Here is a 16109-nt window from a genome sequence, read left to right as displayed (position 1 = left end):
ATGCCTAGGGCACCTCTTTTGTTCCCTATGCTGCAGCAAGCTGGACTGCTCTTTGACTCTTCCCAGTGAGCTACGTGAAAGCGTGCCTGTCCTTCTGGGCAGATGTGAGAGCAGTGAGGAAGGAGGATCGTCAGCACTCAGGCAATTTAATTGGCATCCTCATTACAAAGTGGAGCATTATCAGCCCAAATGTAAACAATCCCTAAGCTGCTGCCTTAGCTAGGGCAGATGTAAACAGCACTGCAGGCACATACACGTTTGAGCTATGGACCAGCAAAATCTGAACAGGAGTCTGGCTGCACTGTAGGAAAATGAAGGCATCCTTGGCACTTCCCTTAAAAATACCTAAGACTGAGAGATGCATATCTCTGCACCAAGAATGTGTCATCCTTTTAATTCTGTAGATGGAGGCCTGACTAGCAAAATCTTCTGCCAGCTATGGGGACAAGATGCCACCATCAAGTCTTGCCAATAAACAGTCTAGATAGCAGAAATTAAAATGTTTCTTTATGGGAGTTGCACTTATATTTCTAGACTCAATCACTATGAAATAGAGACAACATGCAACAAATACCCTCCTTCCAGATTTTTCTTCAGAAATTCTCTTTCTGGAGACTTTTGCTTTTGGCACTGGGAAAGGAAAAAGCGGGTGCCCCTTTTGTGAAGTCTGAGGACTATTTTTCAGAAAGAGATATACGGGTACCGAGGCTAATATTGGTCATTCTGCAGCAAAAACCATCTGAGCAACTCCCCGTCTTCCAGGAAAAGTCCTGCTTCACTAACAGGACCCACAGCAAGGACTAAGCCAGCCAAAGTCTCCTGTGTGTGGAAACCCAGAAATGCAGCTATTTTCCTGTCCCAGTTGCCACCTAAATGTAAATGAGATGGTAAGAGCAAGTTGAATCACAGAATCACAGAATGGTTGAAGTTGGAAAGGACCTCTGGAGATCATCTAGTCCAACCCCTCTGCTCAAGCAGGGTCACCTACAGCATGTTAGACAGGATTACATCGAGCTAGGTTTTGGATATCTCCAGAGAAGGAGACTCCACAACCTCTCTGGGCAACCTATTCCAGTGCTCTCTGACAGTAAAGAAGCTCTTCATATTCAGGCGGAACTTGCTGTGTTTCAGTTTGTGCCTGTTGCCTTTTGTGTTTTTGTTGGACACCACTGAAAAGAGTTTGGCCCCATCCCCTTGACACCCCCCACCCATAAGGTATTTGTAGACATTGATAAGATCCCCTCTCGGTCTTCTCCACTCTAAATAGGTCCAGGTCTTGCAGCCTTTCCTCATAGGGGAGATGCTGCAGTCCTCTGATCATCTTCACAGCCCTATGCTGGACCCTCTCCAGCAGGTCCATGTCTCTCTTGTACTAGGGAGCACAGAACTGGACACAGTAAAAGAAAGGAAAGGAGCAGAAATTGGCAGAGTGCCAACTCTCACTGCCAGCCCAGAGGAATGTTTGCTTGCAGAAAAATGCCCCAGGTCCACAATGATGCTGAGCATGGCCCTCAGACGAAATGTAAATCCATCTAAAAGGAGTTTCCCACTTCCAATTTTGGAATTATTCCTCACTCTGCCAAGCTCAGAATTCCAAACAGATGAGTTTGTCTGCTTTCTGCTTATTAAACAGATGAGTTAACCTCACATTTCTGTTTACCTCAACACCATCGCCTGGAGCAGTTTCAAGGCTCTACTGATATCTTTGCAAAAAAGCCCTGCAATCAGCACCAAGCCTCAGTTTTATTTATTGTGTGGATAGTGGAAGGGAGAATCGCCTGACACATCATAGCTTGGCCCACGTGTTTTTCATGGTCGTGTGGCTTGGGGCTGGGTTGACGCCAGAGCCTGGCCCTGGCCCCGCCTTTCTTCTCTTTTTAAAGACTGTAAAAAGCAGCCACTGTCAGTTGCAGACTTTGCATTTGCTGCTCCACTGCTTCCTCTGACTTTTCAGAAAAAGGAGAAAGTGCTTCATGTCTTGGCGTGAACTCCTTCCCCCTTGGCTGGTGATCGTAGCAGGACTAACAGGCATCGTGCTACTTTGTGTCTCCACTAAAGATGTGCCCGCCACCCCTCTCAGGACCAAGGTAAGGTCATCTGTCTCAGGCAGGGTCAACCCCAGCCAACTCTGGGGTCAAGTAGGGCAATAAGCAGAGGGCGTTATCCTTGTCTGGTAAGGTTTCTTCTTAAGTAGAAGCTGCCTATTTCCTTGAGCTTATCGCTGGTGCCTGACATTTAAACAAAAAAACTGTTGTACTTTGTTGCTTTTTACATTCATTGTACTACTGAGTGACTTACTAGCCCAAATCAACAAACTGAGAAGGGGACTAGCACAAGTCTCTGAGATTAGTCTCCTTCAAAATACTGTAGTTTTTCAAACTGAAAACAAACTAGCCTGTTTGATTTCAGGTGTTCAGTTGGTCAAAGAAAGCACAGGCAGAATATTGTCCACTGATCAGCAGAGACACTCCCTGCAGGCTGGCGGTAGCCTGTGTCAGGAACTGCCCCAGAGCAGGAAGGGATCAGTGGCTTAAACAGCCCTGAACTGCTTCTGTCCTTAAAAAAAATCTTTTTTGCTTACTCCTTTTCTTTCCCTTCCACTGTTGATTTTTATTGAAGTGCCAACCTGCTCTACGCAGCAGGTTCAGATCCGTCATCCAGAGGTTAATCTCTATCTGCTTATGCCTCTTGATGCAAAGCTGCTGAGGTGAGGTTAATTACATGCTGTGGTTTACTTGAACAGAAGTAGGTTAGCACATGATTTTACCGATATTCCCCACTCTCCACACTCCACTCAGAAACAAAACTGCATTTAAAAAAATCCTCCTTGTTCCATGCTTTGCCCACCCAAAATAACACCAATCTCTGTGTCCTTCCCTGATGTTGATCTGTGGCATAAATGTGGTCTTCTCTTTTTTGTTCCCAACAGCAGCCTCTAATTTTGTAAGGGAGAAAAAAATCTGAGTTTCTCTGCCAAGATCATTCATTTCTTCCTCTTCTGCAGCAGCTGACATGTCCCTGCGAGAAATATGAGCTGTCACTTGTGTGGGAGGATGCCAGCAGGCTCAGGCAGGGAGCTCCATCCTCCTTCCGCATTTCTGCTCAGGCTCCAGTTGCACCAGCTCCTGGCCTGGGAGCAGTAGTGCCTATCTGGTGAAGCCGAGAGCACTCCCAAAAGGAAGGAGGAAGCCAGTTGCACTTAGAAGGTGCAACCAGGTTGTCTAGTGCTAAACTCTTCTGACCATATTAACTCCAACTTCCGAGGCTGTTTCTCCTTCACTCATAAATTTTGCTGTGCGAGACACAGCTTAGGTCATGCAGAACCACATATCTCCCAGATCTCCTAAGTTTCCTTTCTGTGTGGGAAGGGCCATTTTGAAAGTGGGGACATTCGTAACAGCCACCATGCTATGCTATGGGGTACCCTTGCCTCTGATTTCCAAATCCACACACTGGGCTGCAAAAAGCAAGAAAGTCCTCAGCCTCAGTGCAAGGCACTAAGAAGGGTCGCTCTCAGCAGAGAAGCTGTTGAGAATCTCATGATGGCTGTTGCCAGTTTTGCTGAGACATTATCTTGGCCTCTGCGGGACTGCTGTGTTGGACAGCATGTATGCCTGAGTACACTGTGGCTCCAACATACCTGGTATGCATGAGGGCAAACCTAATCTGTGTCACATCATCTCTGCAGCAGAGCTTAATCTGTGTCACGCCATCTCTGCAGCAGGGCTTCAGACAGACATACAAGTCTCTTGAGTTTCTCAGGAGCAAGAACAAGCCACAGCCCTCTGCTTACTCCCCAGATGTCTTGGCCTGTATAGTGCAGCCTCCCATTTCTTTAAGACCTGTTTCTCTTGTGCTTCAGATGGCTTAGCTCTCAATGGAAACCCTCTGCATGGTTTCAGGAACTGCTACAGAGCATGTCCAGCCACTGCCACTGAAGAGCAGCACTGAAATTTCTCCACTCCTGCTGCTCCTCACAAGTATTCAGCAATGCAGATGATCTACTGCACATCCACATTATCTTCTGGCTTTAACCTTTCTTTGAATTTAAAAAGCTAACTCAAATACTGCAGCATGGGCACATGGGTTACCCAGCATACCTGTATAATGCTGAGTAACCCTGCAGTTAGGAAGTGTGCATTCAATGGTGTTTAGGTATTCAATGGTTTGGGGGTTTTCCAGTATGGCATTGTTCTGGATGCTCGCCCATCCCACACCATCCTGTTCATCTACCAGTGGACTGCCAACAAAGCAAACAACACCGGAGTGATCAGGGAATGCAGCTCCTGTACTGTGCAAGGTAAGAGGCCAATTCGTGTTTGGGAGGTGTATGTGATTGGCATGGGATGACTGGAAATGAAGACAGCTGCATGTAGCCCATCTCTACAGTTTGTGAGTCCTGTATCATCTAGCTGCAGACTGAGATAGCAGTGACAGTGAAGTGCAGGCTGCACACTTTCAGCATGGGTCTTCTCATCATGGGTAGTGCTAGCTATATACAGCTGGATGTCAGGGCATTCTGCAGGAGCAAGTGAACAGTTTTACTAACCCGCTATAGGCAAGGAAGGACACAGAGGGGGTGGGGACCACATGGACCAGTGGCAGAACCAAGGTTGCTGAGCCTCTCATCCAAGGGAGATGGTGAAAAGCAGTGGAGACAAGTCTGGCCACAGAGAGGGACTCCTAATAACCTTCTCCTTCTCCTGTTATCTGGGCAGTAGGTGTTGTAGCACCACAGCAACAGAGATATGAAGCCTCCAACCCCCTATGTGAGGTTTGGCTGCACAGGTTTGAGTTCAGCTTGACATGTCACAGCTGGTCCCCCAATACAGTGCCAGGCTGTGGTTTTAGGTTGTCAGGTTTTAGAGAATCGTGGGGTCTTCCTCACTGGTTTGAGTCTGTTCAGTCCAGCCAAAGAGGGTTCATGCAAGGGAAATGCTTGGGGTTTTTCTTCCCTATCTCACAATCTTGCATTGATATTGAAGCATGATTATAGCAAGATGCTGGAAAACCCCCGAACTCTCAGTGTCAGTGTGCTGTGGGAAGGCAGCCACACAGTGAGCAGAGAAGGGGGGCTCCTGCTCTCACAGTCTGTCGACAATACCAGCCCCTACAGATGATGCAATAATAGTTCCCTGAAACCTTGTCTGTATCCTTCAACTGCTGCCATTTGGTATCTTCATGGTGTTAAAAATTACAATTGTAGTTCAGTTTTTGAATACTTACTTGAACCTGCAGCAGTGTAAAGACATCCAGGCAAGTCTCTTTCCCAGATGCAAGAAGCAGTCCTCAGTCTGCAGGCAATTTGGGCCAGCAGAGAACTGTGGTAATTGGAATAAAGCTGGAGGGAAATGTATGGTCAGGCCTTAGAGAGCCAACTTGGAAAGAGTGATTCTAATTCTACTTTTGCTAGTCTTTGAGTAGCCATAGGCAAGCTGCAGCTCAGCTCTATTCAGTGCCCAGGAGAGCAAGGTATGTGGTGAAGTAGTCATGCAGCCAGCAAGGTAAGTGGGCCAGAGGATGAGGAAGCAAGGCCCTATATGGATAGTAGTTCAAAAACATTTAAAAGCCCATTGCATCTTGCTGAAAAGATGAGTCAAGGCTTGCACACAGCTCCTCTCCTTGCAGCACCAGCTTCCTCCAGAGCAGAGGCATCCTGCTTGCAGGCATGCAATTCAGAAACCATGTCTGTCAACACATGAGGAAGTGGCTCTAAGAGGCAGCTGATGCACAAGTCTCATCTCCGTGTCAGTGTATCCTTTTGCTTATCTCTTACTGTGGTGAAAGCCACACTTCTGTGGGTTGAGACAGCCTCAGCTCTAAGAGTTGTCACATGGCTGATATGTGGCCATCTATAGGCACAGCTAGAGTTCTCTTTGAGTGTGATTTAAGAATTACATATATTTGCTGTTTTGCTCCCAGTGCAGTGCTTTAGCAGAATGGCTACGAGTCCACTGAAACAACTCCTTTGTTCTGCCTGTGACAGGTCCTGCCTCACCTTTCTCCATCTTCCCGTAGGATATGTCATTCTTTCCCCTGATCCTTAGGTCCTGGAGTCTCCAACTACTCAGATTCTCCTCAGAAAGTAGGGAAGAGTTTGGAGCCATGCTTGCACTGGGCCCAGAGAGAGATCCCGGCAGAGCAGCACAGCCAAACCCCCCTCTACTTGGGAGCAACTGCCAGCATGAGGCAGCTGAAGTGAGTGAATGTTGCAAACCCACACACAGAGATCAGCACAAGCCATGTGGATCATTCTGTAAATGAATCTCACCCTGTCTTCTCTGCAGTGTTTCATCCTCAATCCACTGGTCAGGTAAACCCTTCTCAGCTCCCCGTGCACTCAAGGGGAATACAGCACAGCTGTGTGTCCATACCATCCCCCAAGACAGCCAAGAGGATGACAGAGTTGCTACCGCTACCAAGCAGACCTAGTTGTGTCTCCTTCACAACTAGGGCTTGGGACAAGATCTATCAGTTTGGAAGCTGAAGAGTTTTCAGTCTGTCACAACCTGCATGGGGTTGCAGTGCTGGTTCTTGTCAGTAGGCTGTCAGCAGTTCTGTCAGTGGGAAGCTCCACTTTATCATACATACTTCTTTGGACCCTGTTCCTAATTATCTCATTACCAGGACTTCTCCATCTCCTATTAGACACTGGGGAAAAAAAAGATCTGGAGTGGCCACGGCCACAGGATCCTGCAGTGGCAGAGGGAGCTGAACTTAAGGCTCCCAAATGGCAGCTCAGCTGCTCAATCACCCTTCCATATTTTTGTTGCCCAGGCTGTGCTTGCCCCCAGTGCTGTGCAAGGGCAGAGGGAAAAGGCAGCAGGAGGAGGATTTTCATTGCATCTCACTGTACACTTAAAAAAAGCGTGGAACATAGCAGAAGTCCTGCTGCTGCAGCCACTGTAGGCTACCTCTGGTGGAGCTCTGTAAACAACAAATGTGCTTCTTTTCCTTTTTTGTCTAGCCTCACCCATCCCACCCTCTCTGATGCTCTCCTTGCGGCCCTGACTGTTGCCTTGAGGTCATCCCCCTTTGACTTTCAGGGGGTGCAAATCCTGTCCAGCCTGGATGAGGAAGCATTCAACTGGGTTACTGTTAATTACATCCTGGAAAACTTCATTAAGGTAAAGGGGGGGTCCTTCCCTGGGGAGTACAGAGCTGAGCTGAGGGATTCCCACAATCAAACAGCATCAGTGACACGTGGAGGGATTGTTATAGCTCTGCAGCTTGAACAACACTTAAGCAGAGCTTTCACTGACTTTCAAAGACGGCAAGTTATATCAAACGCCAGCTGGCTGGTAGACATGAGACAACACTGTTAAAACCAGATTGAAGTACCAAACCTCTAATATAGGATATGTTCATGGATATGCTCATGCTGTTGCTGTAACTGATCTGAGGTTTTCTGCAGAACACATCTGGGACATTCAAACACAGATAACATTAGATAGCTGGGGGGGCTAGGTTTAGCTCAGCTGGTTAGAGCATGGTGCTAATAATGCCAAGGTCGTGGGTTCTATCCCCATAAGGGCCGCTCGCTCGAGGGTTGGACTAGATGATCTCCAGAGGGCTCGAAGGTTGGACTAGAGGACCTCCAGAGGTCCCTTCCAACCTTACCAATTCTGTGATTCTATGATAGCTGGCCCTGGTGCTTAAAGCAAAAACACCATTGCCCTGAGCCCCTTCAGTTCTAACTCAGAACCACTGTGAAACAGGCATTGCTGCCCTCTCTGCAGGGTTACCATGAGACTGTCACTTGAGTCCAGCTGTCCCAGGAAATGTCCTGTGAATGGTGGACATGAGTCCTTTGCTGCCAAAGCAAAAGCCCTCAAATGTTCCTCTTATTGAGACAGCATAGGGGCCCTGTCCTGTATTCAGAAAGAGCTCACTAAAGAATACATTTAATTTTCCTTGCTCCAGCCACAGTTTCTCATGCCAGAAGGTCTCAGTGAGGTCTCAAAGTGCCAGATGAAGGAGGGTTAGACAGCAGCAGCTGAGTTTCTCCACAGCAGGGGATTAAAAGGGAGTTTTGATAACACGCAGCAAGTGTGCATCAGTCAGGCAACTGATAGCATCACTAGCATCAGCACAGACCCCCCTCCCACCTCCCCCCCACCATCCAGGGACAGAGTATTTACATCTGCAGTCAGATAAACTTTCCTGCCTCTACTGCTAACTTCAGCATTGCCAAAATCAGTTCTGCAAGACTGTGGGAAACGAAACCACAGGACTCTTCTGACAGGAGGATTACTTCAACATTAAGGCAGCACTTGAAGCCCCTATCTACCCATGTGGCAGCCTCCCTCCTGCTCTCCCCTCTCCTCTCCTCTTTTCCCTGTTCTGACCTGCAGAGACCACTGCCTTGAACAGCCCACTGAGGTGCTGAACTCTGCACTCTATTTGCTCTCACTGGCTGTGGGAAGCTCTCTCTGCAGATGGTAGTGCTTACACAGTGGCTCTCCTCTGCTCCCTCCAGAGCCACCAGTTCAGCATTCTTGTGCCCTATGGGGAAATAAAAGCTGGACTATACTGCACTAGGAAGCTGCTCCCTGTACACTAATGCTTGTATCTGACTATGACTTAGATGCAAATGTCGTAAGAACTGACCTCTCTCTTTCTCTTTGGGTCAGTACGACTGGCGAGGACAGTTGGTCCACTCTAGGAAGGAGACAGCAGGAGTCCTGTCCTTCAGCGGAACCTCAGCACAGCTCACTTCCATGATGGAAGAAAAGAACCAGGTACCAAAAGGAGGAGTGATGCTGCAGCTGTATGGGCAAACATACACAGTGTACACTCACCAGTGCCCCTGCCATGGCACAGACCAGCTCCGCAGCAGGCTGCTCTCCATGCTCATACAAGTGAGTATCTGCTCGTGGCATTTGCGAGTTTCCTGGATACAATGTCTACCCCCTGCATCAAATGACAGTAGCATAAGGCAAGAGTTGGTGTAGCTGGTAATCGGTGAAACATCAGTGACCATCTTTAATTGAGGTGACTGTATGCATAAACAAGCCCGGTGCATCAGATGCTCTCCATGCCTGAATTGATGTCCTCTAAGTAGATACAAAGGTACCTATTCCAGTTTCTAATTTGCAGGATCTATTTGGCTCACTGTTTAATACACATAAGCACAAAATGGCTCTCCAGAGGTGGTAAGACCACTTTCATAGTGGAGAGAGGAAAACACTTCCCTTGGCTCCTCTGAACTGCTCCTCCATTCTACAAGGGGAGCCTAAACACCTGAGAACCTGCTGGACCTGAGAACAAGCTGGGATACTGCTTGCTATTTCTGTTCTTTGCCAATTTTAACTTTGAGATAGTCTTTAAAATAGTAATATTCGATTTTGAAAACATTCAGGTGTTTCAAATTTTCCATCCTTCTTGTTTCATTGAGAGTGGAGGGGGCATAGAGGGCTGGCTGGATCTGATGTAAAGTCATGAATCATTTTGGTCCTCACTAAAACTGATTTTTTTCAAAAATGAACTCATAAATGAATTCACCCCCACTTGCCTCCCTATAAACCTGCTCCAACCACACCTTTCACTAGCAAACAGCCCCTTATCTGAGACTCGCGTGAGGACCCACTTCACAATTATATTACAATAAATCCCTAGGAATGAAAAATGCTAATTCTTGAGGGGTTCCCTCCAACCTGCGTGGCCCTGTGGGCAAAGAGCTACTCAGGAAGAGGGGATTAGGAAGCTGCATGCCACCTGCGTCACCATAGCTACCAGGGAGCATGAGGGCTGAGGCATCACAAAACACTGAATTCCCCAGAAATTCAGTGACCAGACTTATAAATATAGACAAAACAGGAATTGAATGTCTGTCTGGAAGGCAGACCACAACAGCCTCTACACTGAAATTGTATTTCTGGCCTGACAGGGATCAGACAGGGCCAGGACTCCCATAGACTGCAACTTCTCAGCCTCTGACAGCAGGCCCAGTCCTGAATCAGCCCTAAACCTTCAGCCTGCCCTGAACTCAGTGGGAGCTAAGCCCCAGTGGTCTAGGCCTTGCAGCTCAATAGTTTAGATAAGCTTTTTGTAAACCTTTTTCAACTTGCCTGCTCAATTATGACATTGTCATGTCAGGGAAAAAAAGCAAAGAAAGAACCCTCTGTTTTTCATTGTGTTATATTTCATTTTCTTTTAGAAAGTTTTGGGCAGATCTCTCTTGGGTCTCCTCTCTTTCTACCTGTCTCCATTTTATTCTGTCCCTCTAGGATCAGAGAAATGTGAAAACTGTATCTAACCCCTGCTGGCCCCTCACCTACTCCCAGGAAGTGCAATGGCATTCAGTGCATGCTGGGCCCTGTGTTGTCAGTGACGACACATTGGGCATCCCCAGCCCTGAAGATATGTTCAATGTCACCGGCTCCAGCAATTCTACTGCCTGCAGGAGACTTGTGCAAAGTCTGCTCAACTCTTCTTCTTCCTGTAGCTTCTTCAAGCATTCTCTCAGCAGTGTCTTCAAGCCCCCCTGGACCAGGTTTCTGGTGGGTTCTCATTTACACTGGGGTAAGCAATTGGCATGAAGAGCCCATGAAATTGGACCACCTTTGTTATTCATAAATGTAGTGGGACAAACCAAGCTGTACCCTGGGATAGCCATGAGTGCCCATGCTCTGGCTAGTGCTGAATACACGGTGCTAATGCTATAGACATGCAGTCCTGTCCTCTCCCTCTCCTCAGCACTCAACTGTTCAAACAGGCAATCCAGACTTCCCACTGATAATTGTGGTAGGGCACTCTGATCCAGTGTGTCAGCAATTTCTGTTTGTGAAATAAGTGTGCTACAGAGCCATAACAGAGCTCACGTGAGCCAGCAGGGTCAGAGCAGGCAGGAGTCCTGCACTGGGCATCTCTTCCCATGCCAAGTCTGTGGTGAAGCTAAAGACCTTCTGACCCTTTCTGAGCAAACATCTGAGGATGTTCTACCACAAGTGTCCTCATATATGAAATGCTGGATCTAGTGTTCAAAGTCATTGCAATGTTAAGTGAGGACCAGCTCAAGATCCTAGGGCACACTGAGTTCATTTCAGAGAAGGGATGCGGAGGAAGGAATTTTACAATTTCCTGTTGCCAAGAGTGTCCCATGGATATAGTGCCAAGGAACATAAAGACTAGTCTACTTAACGTCCAGGCAGAGCCAGGAAAGCTGCTGTATTCAAGCTAGAAACAGTCCAGTTTCCATCTTCAGACACTAACTGATTCTGCTTGTTTTCCCAGTGCCCATCAGAGGCACTGTAACCACCAAACACAAACAGGTAGAAAGGACATCCTGGAAACATGCCCCATGGCTATTGCCACTTACTTGCCCTTACACATTGTATGGAAGCATGCCAAGTCCAGTCCAACTCATGACTGTTCCTGCTGCTGTTACAGGTCATTTCTGAGGCCCTGGACTTCCTGAGAGAGACTGTACCCTCTCCTGATTTGAGTCAGGCAGTCAACAAGCTTTGTGGGATGTCTGTCAAAGAGGTAAATGTGGAATAACTTAGTGTGCAGGAATAGAGTAAAGCAACAGTCTAGTTGTAAAAGCTCTTGTGGCTCAGGCTGACAGAGCTGTAAGCTTCTGACCCCCTCAGAGGATGCAAACTTGGATTTGCCTGTTTTTTTTTTCCCTCCACTTTAAGAAAACAGATTCTGCTTATTTCCCTCCCTCTCAAATCTCAGCTGTTGCTAACACCTGGACTTCATTAAATGAAAACCCACAAGTACTTTTTACTGCATATTAGGGATAGAGAGGCAGCCTGCCTAGTCTCACTTATGCATTACCTTGTTCTTCCCATTATCGTTCTCTCCTTATGTGCAAGGACTGCATTATTCAGCATCTAGGGATCTTCCCATTTCATCTGGACCCATGGAGACTGACCTGTGGGGAAATGCAAGTTCTTTTCCTAGCTTGGCAACTTATGAAGTCATCCTCATTTGAGCTTACACCAAGTATCCCTTCCACAATAACATCCAAATTGGCCATTCTCTACTAGGATTGATAATGGAGTAGCAATGCCTAATGCTTTATCTTCTGGATAGAAGAGAAAGATCCTAGTGTTCCTAATGAGCTAAAGGTTGCAGCACTAGCTTGACTTAATTAAAGAGCAGAAAATAGTACTAAGGAGTTCACCTGGAGGACAACTGTAGGAGAGTGGATTGTCAGTTCTGCTGCTCTTGGAACTGCCTGATCTTTCAATGAGATGGGAACTGACATAGAGAGCTGACGGTGACTCTCAGACGACAGCCCAGTAAGTGCAGGGAAGTATGGCCTCAGTCTGCGCAGGACACACAAATGCTTCTCCTCCAGCCCTGCAGTTAGTCCTAGAGCGGGACATGATGGGTCTTAATCATGCCTGAAATTCAGCTGTTGATTTTTTCCCCTCTTCTTTCCCCTCCATCTCCTTTCGGAAATGACACCAGCTAGCGAAGGAATCCCAGACAAGTCTGGATACACTTGCTGATTACTGCGCTGTGTCCACCTTTATCTTTCATCTAAGTACAAAGGGATACACGTCTGACTTTCACAGCTCTGCTCAGACTGAGCTCCAGGAGAAGGTCAGTTACTTTCAGTGTGGTATTCCAACTGTGAGGGAAGGTGGTCTGAGTAAAGCCAGACTGCCCCTACTCCCACAAGGCCTAACCAACTGGGTTTCTCCAAGAAGATATTTTCATAAAATAAATTCACAGTTCTAATGACCAAGAAACTAATGTCAAAAAGGTAAAGATTCCACTTGTCTCCACTGAAAAACAGATGGGTCAAAATCTCATTTGAAAGCAGTATCATCTTTAAAAGTCTGCAACCAACAGTGGGGGAAAGAAGATAGCTTAGTTGCTACTTAATGCTAAGGGGAGGAGGCTGATACTATTTCCAGAGCCAGGAGAGCCTATCCTCTCTCTTTGCAATCAACCTCATATCAGTGAGAGTTTGTAACTGGTGGAGGCAGCACTAAAATTGCTTCAAGATCTGGAACCCCTAAGGAAAGGGGGATTTGATGCAGGCTTCTTAACTTCCTTCACAAAAACAAAGAAAGCCCTTTTCCAAATTTCTCAGCTCACTGATGAAGACACAGTCCCATACTATCTGAATATGGCCACACTGGTAACAGTGATTCTATCCACTCTCTGAAAAGGCAAGGTAAAAGTCAGATCCATGATCCATCCAAGCAGTCCACTCAGGAAGAGCCAGATATGAACTACTTAAAACGTAAGTCTGAGATCCATCCAGGAGACAGAGACAAAGCTTCGAACAATTTATTCAGGAAAAACAGTAAGCTGAGACCCCAGGAGAAAGAACAGGACACAGGTACATCTACAGCATAGCCCAGGGGAAAGCTGAGTCCCAGGCCTTAGCATAAATGCAGCTCCCTGGTCAAGGGGCAGAGAGTGCATGGGTGTAAGCCCCAGGTGAAGCTAGTTAGGGTAATCAAGACCTGTCAGTGCACTCAGGGCCCTGACAGTGGGAGAGCCTGCTCTCTTGAGATTTCAAGCTTAACCCTTGGATAACTCTCAAATGAAGTATGTTAGGCTTTAGGCCTGCGCACAGAAACACAGCTGGGGTCCAGACTTAGGGTCCACTCTCTGCTTCTTTTCTGACTTCTCCTCCTTTTTATTTTAATAGATTGGTGACATATCATCTGGCTGGACTCTTGGATACCTACTGAGTCTGACCAACACCATCCCCCAGGACAACCCAAGCTTCCTCAAGGGGATTGAACCAGGAGTCTGGTCTTTGCTCCTCATCCTCTTTGTTGTGCTACTCACTGGCTCTTTCATGCGCATTTCATACCGAGTGATGGTCAAGGAAAACAGTTTCAGTAACAGAAACAGCAGTGTTTTTGATGACAACTGACTGTTATTCCAGGAGTGGATGCTCTTAGGAGAGGGCAGTTAACAAGGTACAAATAAAAAATACACAGGTGTACCTCGATGGAAGATGCAAGGGATTTTCCTACAAGACTCTAGAGCCTCAGTGCCTTATTTCAACCTGCTAGCACTTGCACTACATAGATACATAGATACTGTTGTACATAAATACAACAGATGTTGCTCGGTAGGAAGCCTGAGATTTCCGGTGGATGGCAAGCTATATGTTCTCCAAATGATCAGCTTGCACAAATCTAAGGCTGCAACTAAGATTACCAGTGTTCACACAATGGAACCATACATTGAGCAGGCTGTAAAACTGTACTGTAAAGTTAATATTCAATACTCTTACCCAGTCAAGTGAGGTGGTTTCTGGAAAAGGTGCTCTGTCTCTTCTCTGACTACAGAAGAGAAGATTCCTGCAGTATCTGCAGGAATGAAGACTGAAACAGCCTTAAAATACAGTCAGAATATAACAGCTAACTTGCTTCCCTGTTCTAGAGAAAAAAAGCAAATTTTTTTTTCCTGCTACTGCTGATCTGTTTTTCTATCTTAGCAACAGGATGCATGCCAGTCTCCCCTCCAGGGAATGCTGCTACTGCATGACAATCCTTCAAAAGCAATGGTCCTTGTCTGGTGGTAATGTTACTGTTATCAGTGTTACAGTAGCATGCAGAGGCCTTGGTAGAGATCAACACCTTCCTGTGGCAGCAACTCTGAAAGTATGTATTAAGAGAATCTCTGTTCCACAACTGCAGAAAATGTACAAAGTACCAAAGCAGAAACAAAAAGCACAGACATGCAAATGAGTTCCTGCCTCTCAACTAAGCCATGGTAACTCAAGATTACGCTTGTCAATTTAAACTCTTTCATCGGGGATTAAATTAATGCATTTTATCTCACATTTGCTAAATCTGGGGACATGCCTGGCTGAGGTTCACCAGTTCATTTACTTCACTAAACTCTGGAAGGTGATGTATTTCACCTAATACTGCCCTTTAGAGAAGAGCAGACCCAAGAACAGAGGGTGAATTTCCCAGTTGTTAGTCCAATGACTTCTGTGTTTGTTAGACTGTGACCAAAGTTACCTTATAATCCAATACGCAGGATTCCTCTGGGACTTAGCAGTCATTCTACCTCCTCTGGTCTGCTCTGCTCATCTAACACATGAGGTGCAGTACAAGTTCCCAGTGTTACTGTGAAGAAAAAGTACAGATTCAGACAAATACTTTTACTAAAGCATTTAGAGTTCATTTCTGAGATAGTTTCAGTGACTTAAACATATAAGCTCTGTTAAAAGCCGAAGGGATGACAGCCTCCAACTCATTTCATACTACTTTAACCATGTTTTATTGCTTATAGATGCAGTGCTGTGCTTTGTAGGATCTTTAAAGTTACCATGGTGCCCAAATCCATTCAAATATGGTTCTTATTCCTTTGTGCTCCTAACTCACATACAGGAATTCCCACTCATAATATTGGTGGGTATACTCATAAATTTTCAAGCCCTTTAATGAAGATTTGAAACTTGTCAGTCAAGTTTGGAGGAGTACAGAAGCAGATTTAAACAAGCTTCATATTAATTTGAGTTGCACATTAGACATTTTTAATTATGTCATGTTATTAAAGATATTTTAATAGCCTGTCTCTGTTATTCTTGGCAAGGGATCAAAGAAGGGGTTTTCTTATTGTGAATACAAAGTGTTTCAGGGAGGATTTTGCCTCTGTTTACTAAAGAGCTGTTATGCTGTGTACTTTTGGGGTACACAATGAGACTCCCTGAAGGCACTCTCTTCCCAGTAGCAGGCAAGCAGCAAATGACTTCAGATAACCTGGCTGTTGGTATCTAGTTAATGAGACATGTCAACATCTTTGATGCATTCTTTGCTCAAACGGTCTGAAGAAGGAAGGAGACAGGCAGGCCAGCATAGAAACAGCCTGAAGTTGTCAGGGAGTCAGTGGTATCAGGGAAATTCCTGAGACTTCATCCCTCTCACATCTGGAAATGCTATCATTAAACACAGCGCTGGCTCGGGACCTGTCAGCACATAGGAGACCTGTGGGATTCCACACTGAGAAAGATCTTGCCCAAGAAGGATCCTACCAGTGTCAGAAGTAGAAATAAGCCAACGAGACGCCAGGAGCCCCAGGACTCCAGGTATTCTGGCTGGCTCAGTCACTGTGCATCCTCAATTTTGGACACGAGATCCTAGGGTCCAAGAAAAGGGACGCTGAGTGTAACT

General features: G+C 46.3%; 1 protein-coding gene across 3 annotated transcripts; it reads left to right on the top strand.

Annotated features, from left to right (window-relative positions):
- Positions 1 to 1937: 1937 nt before the first annotated feature.
- Positions 1938 to 15509, top strand: LOC134148578 (ectonucleoside triphosphate diphosphohydrolase 2-like). Of its 3 annotated transcripts, none has more exons than XR_009960239.1 (9): positions 1938 to 2087; positions 4183 to 4300; positions 6048 to 6198; positions 6968 to 7127; positions 8634 to 8861; positions 10230 to 10502; positions 11392 to 11487; positions 12428 to 12558; positions 13622 to 13709. XR_009960239.1 is itself a non-coding variant. In XM_062590861.1 (9 exons), the coding sequence occupies exons 1-9, from the start codon at positions 1974 to 1976 to the stop codon at positions 13850 to 13852; spliced, it is 1506 nt and encodes a 501-aa protein (XP_062446845.1). In that variant the 5' UTR covers positions 1938 to 1973; the 3' UTR covers positions 13853 to 15509. The 3 variants fall into 3 exon arrangements, 2 of the variants coding, with proteins under 2 accessions (XP_062446845.1, XP_062446846.1); XM_062590861.1 differs by having other exon boundaries at positions 12424 to 12558; positions 13622 to 15509; XM_062590862.1 differs by lacking the exon at positions 12428 to 12558 and having other exon boundaries at positions 13622 to 15509.
- The last annotated feature ends 600 nt before the right edge of the window (positions 15510 to 16109 follow it).

Source organism: Rhea pennata, chromosome 18 (genome assembly GCF_028389875.1).
Source record: "Rhea pennata isolate bPtePen1 chromosome 18, bPtePen1.pri, whole genome shotgun sequence".
Classification (NCBI taxonomy): domain Eukaryota; kingdom Metazoa; phylum Chordata; class Aves; order Rheiformes; family Rheidae; genus Rhea; species Rhea pennata.
Note: the sequence above shows the minus strand (reverse complement) of the source record. Positions and strands in the feature narration are given on the sequence as shown.